We start from the raw sequence: 12,874 nt of genomic DNA on the forward strand, positions 1-12,874 counted from the left end.
TTTAAACACAGTTTGGCAAGTCTGCATCTTTCACTTTCTAAGGTCCTTATGTTGACTTTGGGGATGAGGGCTCCAACTTAAACATACTTCTCTGCAATTACACTAATGTAATCAGAATCCTTTTATTCGTAAGTGCCTCTTGGAGAAAGATTTCATTTAGTAATGAAACATTTCATTTATGGCAAACACAAAGGATAATAATTCACTGTGTTTTTCAAATCTTCTCGGACTGGGAAGCCTGATACCAGCTCTTTAATTTTTAAGGAACAACTGTAACCAAGACAAAGGAAAAATAAGCCCCACAAATATTTAGAGCATTTCCCTCTCACAGAAACCTAATTGTTCAAAGTAAATCCAGTTATTAAAACAACTGGAAGGTAACTGAGAGATGTTAATGGATGGCAAGAACGGAGACAAGAATGCTTCACAGAGAAGGGATAAAAGTTCAACCTCTAAAGCTATAAAAATGACAAGAAATTACCTTACTGGGTTGCTGTTTTCTAGAGGAACTGCTACACAAAATGTTCACTCAAAAAAGCTGGTTTCATATTTTAGTTTCTTTGCAGATGAGCTAGTAAATCCTTTAGGATTACAAGCAACCAATTGTATGTTGTGATAACTTGGACAAAATAGTCTTGACTGTACATGACTCCTCGAATTAAAAAACCTAACCACTTTATTGCTTCAGTGTACTCCACTTATACTCAAATTCAGTATATTCGAATGATATAATTCAGGCCACAGTTGTTTGGCTTAAACCAAAGTTATAACCCTCATAATGTTTGCCTGAATTTTTGGATGCCTTAGTGACAGTCCCTTGAGATATCACCTCATGTTAAATACACAAAATACACCAGGAAATATTTGACAATATCTTCTTTTTCTTAATTTTTCCACATACGTGTCCCCCTCTATATTCCAAAGTTCAAGAATACAAATCTTCTACATTTAAAAACAATATGCTAAAATTTTTACAAATGATATATGGCCCTTAGACTTTTTGATCCTAAAGCCAAAAAGAAAACAAAATGAAAAAAAGAAAATTTGTACATCATACATGGTCACAAACTTCAATGACATTGCTCCTATTTACAATACAATGAAAAACACTTAAGTATTAAGTTGCATTTTGTATAAGGGGAAGTGTAACAAACTTTACTTTTTTTTCTTTTCCTTTTCACCCTCTGCCACCCCCCCCTTTTTTAAAAGAAATGGTATGAAAATAACTATTTGTAAAATCCAAGTCATAATTCTAACCACTTATATGTCTGAAAGGTACATTCATGTTCTTTTATAACATGAATGACATACAAAATTTTTTTTTGAAGAAGTGATAATTTAAACCTAAAGTAAAAGATTTTTTTAGCAGTTTTGACCTTTTTTTTGTCCATAGAAAAATATATTTATACTTTTTAGGCCATTTATACCACAACAGATAGAAAGTTAGGATTAACTAAAGCTTTATGGTATGATAAGTCTTTCAAATCTTTTAAATATTTGCCTTGGGAATTCTCAAATATTTTAAAGAGCTTAAATAAGTGTCAGAACTTTCTTCCAAAACCATGGCCTTAAATCACAACAACTTCTATATTAGTTTTTTGTATTTCTTAAGTACTGCACAAAAGTATGGGGCTGATGGGAGGTAATTTTTCAGGTCATCTCATTATAATGAATTATTCAAAGAATAACTTCTCTGACCACTACACCGCCAAGGATTTTGATCTGCTACAAAAATAAAGTTCAGGAAAAAATCCTAAAAAACTTTATCAAAGCAGCTTTACCAAGATGAAATAACATCTAATTTATTGCTGAAGCAACATTTGCATTTGGTGAGAGTGAATTATTAAGGATAACTGTAGTGCTGTTAAAAAACCTGCAATGCTTCTATAATAAAGGAAAACTTGGGAGATCGTATTGCAGATGATGAAAAGCAACTAACAAAACAATCTGCTTTGGTCTGGGAAATTTAAAGATTGAAACAAAACAAGAATTATAATATATAATTTTAGATATTTTCCTAAAGCACTGAGAGGTTAAGTGACCGGCCAGTGGTCACACACACACAGTATTTATCAGAGGTAGACTTGAACCCAAGTCTTACTGATTCCAAGGCTGCTGCTGCCCTTTTATTCATTAGACCATGAAGCTATGGTATTTGAGCTGTTATCAATACAGTCCTAAATGTATTTTAGAAAGCAAGTAATATATAGTTATAAAACCACAACAGGTTAACAAGCTGTCCAACAAACCAGACATGCTATCATATTGATGCCTTGGAATTTAGTGGTAATCAGTTTCTATCTGTTTCATTTGGTGGAAACAACATAAAAAAAGCCATTATGCAAAACACCTACAAAATTCTGGCTATGGAGTCGAAGCAGATTCCACAGAAATTAAAAATCAAAGTCTGTCATTTTGATGAATTGGGTGATTTAATGTAGACTAGTGAGAGAGCAGTTGGGAATGGACATCTACTATACTTTTTGGCCTCAAATTAAGAAGACTATACTTTGAAACACTGGTCATTTGACCAGATTTCTGTTGTATTGTACTTGGCCAACAGTGCTTTTATTGTTATAGGCTAAAAACAGGTTAACATAAACTATAAAAAAAAATCACCCACAACAATAAAACTGCCTGTAAATATACCCCACATCATTGTGGTATAAATGGTTTTTGTGAACACAAAACTGCTTTGGCAAAGGTACATAAGAATATTTAGATATGCAAAATACAGATGCTATGTAGTACACTCTTATAATACACTCTTTAAATTCCAGTACATTTTCATCATATGAACATAAATTCTTTCATTGTTAACGGACACGTTCTAAATCTTTATGGTAGACTTTAAGTGCTTTATTAAATTAGCCCTCTGTAATAATAAAATTACAGCCCAAAGTTTTCCTATAAAGTCTACCAGTCTTCACAAAGTATATTGGACTAAAGACTTTACAAAGGCTAAAATAATCCCTGTAGGGAGGTAAGATAAACAAATTCGTGAATCAGGACACTATTCACACCTGCCTTTGAAGCATAATTTTTTGTTTCCTTAAGTGAAATCCCATGACTTCATTATAATTGTCATCCAGTGAAAACAGCAACTGAGGATGGGTCCCCCAGGGAGAAATGAAAAAATGTAAATCACAAACACTTGCGGAATTTAAGCATATTATATAATATATATTAATGTAATATGTAATATATATTAAGAGGGAACAAATGATTAGTCATAGGATCATAGTGTTAGAGACTAAATGCCTAAGCATAAAAAGATGGTAGCTGGAATAGGGAGCAAAGTAGGCATGTAATCCAAGCCTATTGTATTAATGAGAAAAAAAAACTGAGGCCTAGGGAGTTTAAGTGATATACCGACACTCATACAGCAGGAAGCATCAGAGACAAGATCTGAAGCCAGGTTCTTGGACTTCAAAGCCAGTGCTTTTTCCATTGGATCAAGATGTCTCTCTAGTCATCAGAAGGCAGTGTGGTATATATAGCACACTAGACTAGAAGTTTGAAGACAAGGGTTCAGGACTTTGGTTTTCCTAATAATTGTGTTCAATTCTCTCCCAATCTTCCCTTGTGGATTATTTTGCCTTTCGGGGTATCAATTCGCCTGTTTGTAAAATGAGGGGTTGTATTAGACGACTTCCAGGTCTAAGCAGAGGGCTGGATTTGCTCATGTAATAAAAACATGACCTTAAAATTAATTGCTCATCCCCCCCCCATCACTGATGTTAGCTACTGTGAAATACATACGTGTGTGTGTGTGTGTGTGTGTGTGTGTGTGTGTGTGTGTGTGTGTGTGTGTGTAGGCAGCATACATGCAAAATAGCTTTTCTGTATCAAAGCTTGACAACTCCAAGTAAACACCTTTTTTCAAGGAAATGGCTTAATAAAACACATTGATAAAATTAAAACCAGTTAAAAATCAATTATTTTCTTTGAATTTCCCTAATCAAGATGATCAACATTCTTTTCAACTGGCTATGTTGGTAGGTCATTGTTAAGGAATTTAATTCTGTTGACTATGATCTACCTTGAATGTATATTTGTGCGCGCATGTGTGTGTGTACACATTCATATACATATTCTAAGATACTGCTTTTCCTTTTATTGTGAACATATATTTAATACCCAAATAGTCTCTAACATGCTATGGGGAAAAAAAACCTACAAAAGAGAGATGATAGGTTTTTCTCTCTTATTATAAACGCTTTTAATATCCTGATTTCCACTCATCAAATTAAGGATGGCAATGAAATATTTTCTTCTTGGGAATGGTGAGAGAAAAGCTGGCATTTCCTAGCAAAATATTACTTAGGAAGGATAGTGATCAGAACAATAATCCTGAAATTAGAGACCATTACTAAGTAGAAATGATTTTTGTTTGTTTTTTTTATTTTTAGGCAATTGGGGTTAAGTGTCTTGCCCATGGTCACACAGCCAAGAGTAGAAATAATTTTTGACCTGAAATTAAATTTTTGAAAAATTCCACAAGTTTCAGTTAAATAAAATTATAGAAATGTTCAGCAAAGAGGAAAGAATAGGTATATTCATGAAAATGGCTTTAGGATCCTCTTTGTTATTCTTCTGCTGAAAGACAATAAACTTGTTAGCTCTGGAAGGATATTAGGCTTCCAACACAAATGTAAAAATAAACTTGAGGGTATTCCCTGATAAGAAATGCAAGAGTGAGACATTTAAATATGTTTATGACAATTCAAAACGTTACCATTTACTTATAGGCACTAACGACGGCATAAGAACTCAAATAAAACCAATGATTACAGTCGACAACAATAGCTCAAGATGAACTCTCACTGATGAGAGATATCAATCATAATGTTTGCACATATTCATATTCATACAATTGCCTCCTCCATGGTCTGGTTTTCACTTTTTTTTTATACAGTGACAAATCAAATGGCTGAATTTTCAGTTTAACGGAAAAAAACACATTAGTTAAAATAGTTATTTGGTATCATGTAGACAAGATTATCTTACCATTTGACTGAATTTTTTACTTTTCACTAAGTTCTACTGGTATTATATAGGCATCTACTTTGCATTTATCTGTGATTGGTAGAGGACAGGATTTTTAAGCAGGACCAACTATATTTCTTCATTGTTCATTTTGGGAAGAATATGTTATTTGGGAACAAGTAACAGAATTTACCTTTAGTTATCATGTAATTTTACTGTTTAGTATAAAATCCTGCAAAACCTCACGGGTACTGATTTTTTGAGACTTCTATTAACTTATAATTATTCATTTAGATTATACTGAAGTCTCTCACAGTGTGGAACATTTTTAACATCCAAAAATGGCATTCTAAAATGCCCATTTGAACCTATGCTCTACATAATTAAGACAATACACAAATCTTCAGAAAACCAATTGTAAATAGTATCTTTTCTCAGTCATAATATATGTATATACGCATACGTATATACGTATACACATACACATATATACATATACATATATATGTATATATATATACACATATATATAAAATTATCTTTTCATCTCACATTCAAAATAGATGAGTAAATCCCTATGTATATCAAACTGGACAATTTAAAAAATTCTTTCTTCCCACAGGTTACAAAAAAGGAAATAAACATATACACAACCAAAATGAATTCTTGTTATTATATCAACTAGAGAGATAAAACTCTTCCTCCTGATATGTATATAATTTAAATAAGTAGCACAGGCAAACAGGGGCAATATAACTGTACACCACAGTGACAAGAAAAACCACAGTCATAGTAATTAAGAAAGAAAATCTAGAAACAAACCAACAGCGCTCCATTGCTTACTTAAAAGACACCAAACCAAACAGAGCAATGTGGACATAAGGTGACATCAATCAAAATGAGTTTAGAAAAGTAAATTTTTGTAGGGGATGGGAAGATAAAAAATCACAAGTCATTGTTACAGATTTATGTCTGTGGTATCAATGTATTCTTCATATTGCCACCAAAAGACAGCAAAGATAAAATTAAACATCCGATATGAAGAACCTAGTAGCTCTCACTGAAATGAAAACCCTCTCCCTCAAACGGAATGTGCCACATTTTAAAATAATTTCACAGCAGCAGACTGCTTATTTACTCAGTAAGCAAAATAGCTTTGTTTTTCACAGGAACAAGCAACCACTGAATAAAAAGGAATGACATTTTCTCGACCCCTTATATCACTATATACTTCCAATACTAGATACCATTAGAAATGTGAACCCATTCAAAATGCATAAAAAGGTGAGAATGTACACTATACACACCTTCCCCACAGGGTTGTATGAGTGCCTTTTCATTAGCCATTTGGGAAGTCTCAAGGCACTTAAGGGGTTAAGACATAACGCATGCATTCATTTACATTATGTATGGGAAGTTACATGACTTGAAACAAACCAATTTTATGGACTGAGACTGCCATGTTATCCATTGCAAGCATTCTGTAGGTTCATATTTATATTTTTTATAAGATGCTGGCAAATAAGCGTCTTTCTAACAAAAGAAAATTCCATTTTTCGTCTAATAACCAGCAGATCTATTTCGAAGGAGTGTTGGGTAAAATGTGCCACATTAATAGGCAGTGTATTGGCTAATATTCAGAATATTGCTAATGTCTTAAAAAAAAAAAAGAACCAGTACACTGTAAATATATGAAACACTGGAGAAGACTGTGGCTAATGTCTGATGTTTACTTATTTTTGTTTCCAAGATGCAGGTGTGTAACATAGATGGTAAGAATTCCAAGCCTTGTTTTTATCACTTCCACCAGAAGAGGACTGGATGAACATTACCATGACATTTCATAAATTACTCTGAACCCATTTAAGCTCATTTATCTTTTTTTTTTGTTTGGAGCAAAGAATGAAATAAAGTCTTCAAACATAAGAGTTATAGAGTTTGAGAGACTGACTTTTGTTTCAACATAAAGTGCAACAGTGCTGAATTTTCTAAGTCTTTTATCAATTCTTCATTGTTCTCTGATGCCATTGTCTGTAAGTAGTATTATGGTGGCACAGTGGATACAGCCAGTTCTGTTATAACGGACAAGAATGTCTCAACAAAGATCCCAGCCCTTTTGCTCTCTTATTTATGCAACTATGTCTTTAAAGGTTTAATAAATCCTTCTTCATAAACCTTCAAAATAGCTTCACAAACAAATCTGTATTGACTCTGAAAAAGAAGATGGAATCAGAGAAAAAGATAGTATCAGTAATATAAGCCATGCTTTCTTATTGGAACATTACCTTAATTGCATACAATCCTTTGGTTAATACAAAATATTAAAACAAAATCAAATACCACAAAAGGAACTCATCCAAAACATGACGATTAAAGTCAATGATTTGAAAAAAAAAAGAGAATAAAAATTCTATGATTATCTTTAAAAATTCAAAACCGTCTAAACATTAAATCACTTTTACTGACGTATTATTAAACTAAATCTGATGTTGAGATTATATGTATTTCAAATATCTTAAACTTCTCTAAGCCTCAATTTCCACACCTTTAAAAATTAAGAAAATTTAAAACTCAAAATCTTATGGAAGTGAGTGTTGAAAACTAAAAATAAACAAATTAATTATTAAAAAAAAAAACTAAGAGGGAATGAAGTTTGATACAAAAGGTCTTGTTTTTATCCCTGGGTTTGCTACTCTAGCTTGCCAATATATTCTCCATTGTGAATCTGACTCTTTTGCTCTCACCAAATTCTATGCAAGGGCAGTGTTTAATCGCTCATCACGTTATACGTACTTTGAGCACTATTGAATCTATGGCCTCAACATAAATGAGTTATATCTGTATTTGAAAGGTCACTAACAATGAAATTTAAAACCTTGGTCTTGCACATTCAGAGTAAGACTTTCTTGACTAGCTTACAATTAAAATATACAATACTGATTACATTTTTCTTTCTATGAAACACTATTTAAAGTACCAAGTTAATGCTTTTTAATGAGATTTTCAAAAGTATTGTGGATGCATTTTGGTTTTTTATTTCTAAACTTTCTGGAAGCAAAAAAAGAAAAAAACCATCTTCCCCCCTGGATGGAACCTTTCTTTGTTACAGACAGAAATTAAAACAAACAAACAAAACCTGATTAACCACATCTGACAACAGAGACAGTGTTCTATTCCAGCAGGTCAATGCACTGGTATTTAAGTGAGTCACTGACTGTGACATATTGGATATAAGTCTGATTATCCAGTCTCCAGGACATTCATTAGTTTTTTCCTTTACTGAGAGTCTGATTTCTTTTTAGTGATCTTTTCATTTACATTGTTTCAGTCACTGTGTATATTGCTTTTTGTTTCTGCTTTATTTGACCCTGTATCAGTTCCTACAAATCTTTACATGTTTCTCTGAATTCGTCATGTATGTGGTTTGCAAATTGCCTGGGACAAATTAAATTTGTTGATTAAAATAAAATGAAATTAGACCAAATTCCCTTCTAGCTCTAAGATTCTATGATTCTTTTTTGGATTTGCTTTAATGCAATTTGATCATAGTCACCCAATAGCCTAACTTCCAGGTTATTTTATAATAATGGAAATTTCATTATAACAGACTTGTCAATTCCAATAGAGCTATTACATTGGAGGCTCTCTTAAGATACTTCATTCAGTGATTATATGGTTCTTATTGTTCCCCATGATGTATATGATACTGGGCAGAGAAGTCTGGGTATTAAATAACTGATATGATCGTTTGTAAAACATCAGCACAGTAGACAGAAGATTGGCCTTAGTGTCAAGAAGGCCCGAGTTTAAGTTCCACCTGCGGTGTACAGAAGATGCGTGATCACAGGGAAACCACAACCTCTCAGGGCCTGACACTTCTCTCTAAAACCATGAAAACTGCAGTTAGGTTGCTAATGTGCATCAAGACAGAATTTTCTGACTGGGATAAAATCACAGGTCTGGCTACCACCTCCATGGCCACTCCAAACACAAACACACAAACACAGACACACACAGATACATACACACACACACACACGCACTTTCAAAATACCTGAATACAAAAATTTGCTGGGGAAGGATAAAATAATTGTAATGTATAATAAATTAATATTTGCATTCAGCACAAAAAGCACTATACTTACAGGTGTTTGAATCATCATGGCTCTTTGATCTCTCATTGTCCTTACAATATCTAGTGGATAAACTGGTTGATTGCACTCAATGAGACACATAGCTGTTTCCATAGTAATAAGAACCCCTGTTCGTCCAATCCCAGCACTAGAAAAAAAAGAAATAAATGGGGTAGAGAACTTGGCTGAAAAATTTCTTGATGAATTCTTATAAACGAGATGCATTACAAAAAATTTAATTGAAACTTTAATGATCATATTCTATCTGTAAGCATGGGCAGTCTGCAATGGAATTTTTTTTTTTTGGAGGGGAGAGGAGGCTAGGCAATGGGGTTAAGTGACTTGCCCTGGGTCACACAGCTATTGTTATATGTCAGAGGCTGGATTTGAACTCAGGTCCTCCTGAATCCAGGGCCGGTGCTCTATCCACTGAGCCACCTAGCTGCCCCTGCAATGGAATTTTAGTTATAGAAATAGGATTAAGAAGAAAATCAGAACAATAATGGTCTAAGAACTTGAACAAAATTCTCCTATTTATTGTTCCCCAAGTTACAATTTTTTCCATAATTAGAAATAAGAATATTGGTTAAAAATTTACATTTATTTTTTAGCAACTCGATTAAAAGTAAGCAATCTGCTTGTAAGCAGATTGATTTAAAAAAAAAAGCTCTGGGGCAGCTAGGTGGCGTAGTAGATAGAGCACTGGCCCTGAAGTCAGGAGGACCTGAGTTCAAATCCGGCCTCAGACCAAACACTTGACACTTAACTAGCTGTGTGACCCTGGGCAAGTCACTTAACCCCAACTGCCAAAAAAAAAAAGCTGTAAAAATTGTAAAGTAAGAAACTACTACCAACATCTTCTCTTTCAAACTTCCTTGTAGTTAACTACTTTGTTTATTCTCTTTATATTTATTCTACATATACTAATTTATGTCCTTATTGTCTCCCCTGTTAGGATGCAACTGCCTTTGAAGTAGAGATTTACTGTATTTGGATTTCCAGTGCTCAGCATAGAGTAGGAATTCAATACTTGTTGAACAGTATGTGTTAGGACTATGAGGTAACCCCTGCTTTCTACAAAGGCTAAATTCAGCATTCTTCCCACTACACCAAGGCTTGATTTATTTTGTGAGGAGACCTAGGTATGTCTGTAGGCAAATGAGAAGGTGACAGCAAAGACCTAGAGACTGACCATGCATTTCATTTAATAAACATTTACTGAGTGTCTGCTATGTGTAAGATACTTTGCTAGGCTCTGAAAATACAAATCTATTCCAAAGGAGAGAGGAAGGATGAGAGAGAAAAGAATGTTTATCAGAGTCTTGGAGGAAGACATGATAAAGGAGAAGGGAGTAAGGACATAGAGAGAGAACAGCTTTAAGAAAAAGTACCTGAGACATCTCTATTTCATCTGAGACAGAGGAGAAGATGAGTGATGATACTTAGAAGCTTTGAGAAACAGTGATGAGAAAAAGAGGAAACTCCTTTTAGATCACTTCAATCTCCCTTGTCTAAAATGCCCTTCTAATTTGTACCTATTTAGTTCCTATCCATCCTTCAGGGCTTAACAAAATGCCATTTTTTCATAAGCCCCTTTCCTAATTGTCTCTAGCTGGAAAGAATTCTCCCTTATCTGAATTCTAATAGCATTTTGTTTATACCTTTTATTGTACTTTCCTTTTCCTTCCTTCCTGCTTCATTTTTTTCAATATGGCTAATGCCACAATTTCTTTTGTATAACTATACATATTTGTAATGGACTTTTGCTTTGTTGCTTTCTCAATGGTAGTGGAGGGTAGAGGGGACGGAGAATTCAGAACTGAAAATAAAATTTAATTAAAAAAAAAAAACAACAATTAGCTGCCTCCTCTTCCATATGGGAAGCCCAACAATTCTGAGTATATCTCGTCAACTTGTGAAAGGTACACAGGAATATCGGCAAGCCTTAAATTACTGTAAATTAATTAATAAATAAAATTTAAATTAATAAATAATAAATTAAATAATAATAGTAATGATAAATAATAAACTAATTATAGTTTAAAGAATGATACATAAGGATAAAACATAATAAACAGTCTTCCTTTCAGATAACTTATTTATGGGGGCAGCTAGGTGGCACAGTGGATAGACCACTGACCATGGATTCAGAAGGACCTGAGTTAAAATCTGGCCTCAGACACATAAAACTTACTAGCTGTGTGACCCTGGGCAAGTCACTTAACCCCCACTGCACCCCCCCCCAACAAAACCAAAAAAACAGATAACCTATTTATGCAGCTGTTTATTCCAAAAAGTCAGCAAATAGAATACCTGCAATGAACAATGATAGGCTCTTCTTTGCCAGCTCTCTTATTTCGCACATGACAGACAAAGTCAAGAAAGTCACTTGAATCATCAGGGACTCCATGGTCAGGCCAGGCTATGTATTGAATCTGGGTGAGTTGACGACTCTCATTTTTCTAATTACAAAAATAGAAATTGTGAGCTTATGATTTAGGAATGATATTCAAATATAAAAGAGTTCTTGCACCTTAATTTTGAAAGTAAAGCAAATCCAAGCCAACAAAAATTATAACATGCAGCAATGAAATTTTAAAAACAGGTTTTCCTGTATGCTATGAAAAAATTAATGTCACAGAAATAGTACCTACTACTTTGTTTTTAATAATCTAACATTGATACGTGTAAAATTAACACCTATCCCCATTTGAAAGTTCTGGTTCTGTTGAGAGCACTGATCTTTATGACAGTTAAATGTAATAATAATAAACAGCTAGCATTTATGTAGCACCTACTATGTGCAAGGCACTGTGGTAAGTGCTTTACAAATCTTGTTTTGAGTTTCACAACTCTGGGAGGTAGATACTATTATTATCCTCAATTCACAATTGAGAAAACTGAGGCAGCAGAGGTCAAGTGACTTAAGATCACATATCAGGTAAAACTGCATTTGGTTTTGACTTAACATAAAAAGTTTTCATTACAATTTCTTAATAAAAGGGGGGGGCAGCTAAGTGGCACAGTGGATAGAACACTGGCCCTGAAGTCAGGAGGACCTGAGTTCAAATCTGACCTCAGACACATAACACTCACTAGCTGCGTGACCCTGGGCAAAGTCACTTAACCTCAACTGCTTCACCAAAATAAATAAATAAATACCCCCCAAACAAACAAACAAACAAAACACCAAAGAAGTACAACAAATGTGGAATAAACATCTTATGTTGTCCTTGGAGGAAAAGTAAAGATTTCTGATTTCTTAATTTTATGGTATTCCATAAAATGATGAAAATTTTAGGTCTTAGTTCAAAATACAGTGTATTCTATACATCTAGATTATTCTTTGGTGGAGTTGGGGAGGGGAGAAATACTGAAAAACAGGAAGAAGTGATTATCCATTGGGGTCTCTGTAAAGGTGATGAAAAACAAGATTGCCTAAAAGTCATTGAAAGAGGTGAATCCTGGACAGAACTGATAAAAAAACAAAAAAACATTCTGAGGGGAAAATGCTTGTGATTATGTAACTTTAAGTTCCTCATTCAAATCTTTGGGAACTTTAAACCAGGATTCTCTTACTACTGTGGAATCTTAAAAAGTTCACAAGATACTCCAAATATGGGAACACCTCATACATGAGGATAACCTCACAACTTAGAAGATGGCTTCAAATTCAGAAACAAGAGGGGAACAAAGGTTATGTGTTGTGTGATAAGCTCGTCACAAAGCTGAAGCACTAAAGATCATAAACT

At 33.8% G+C, this 12,874-nt stretch overlaps 1 protein-coding gene across 4 annotated transcripts in view; it reads right to left on the reverse strand.

Moving 5' to 3' along the window:
- Positions 1-4,383: 4,383 nt before the first annotated feature.
- Positions 4,384-12,874, reverse strand: part of PTPN4 (protein tyrosine phosphatase non-receptor type 4) — a 217,630-nt gene continuing 209,139 nt past the window's right edge. For all 4 annotated transcript variants that reach the window (XM_078146809.1, XM_020963090.2, XM_020963089.2 and 1 more), the window contains 3 exons: positions 11,436-11,584; positions 9,135-9,270; positions 4,384-7,200 (listed from right to left, as the gene is read on the reverse strand). In XM_078146809.1, coding sequence (XP_078002935.1) covers positions 7,126-7,200; positions 9,135-9,270; positions 11,436-11,584 — 360 coding nt within the window. In that variant the 3' untranslated portion in view covers positions 4,384-7,125. The remainder of the gene's footprint in view (positions 7,201-9,134; positions 9,271-11,435; positions 11,585-12,874) is intronic.

Source organism: Phascolarctos cinereus, unplaced genomic scaffold (assembly GCF_003287225.1).
Source record: "Phascolarctos cinereus isolate Bilbo 61053 unplaced genomic scaffold, phaCin_HiC Scaffold_726;HRSCAF=1367, whole genome shotgun sequence".
Taxonomy (NCBI): Eukaryota; Metazoa; Chordata; class Mammalia; order Diprotodontia; family Phascolarctidae; genus Phascolarctos; species Phascolarctos cinereus.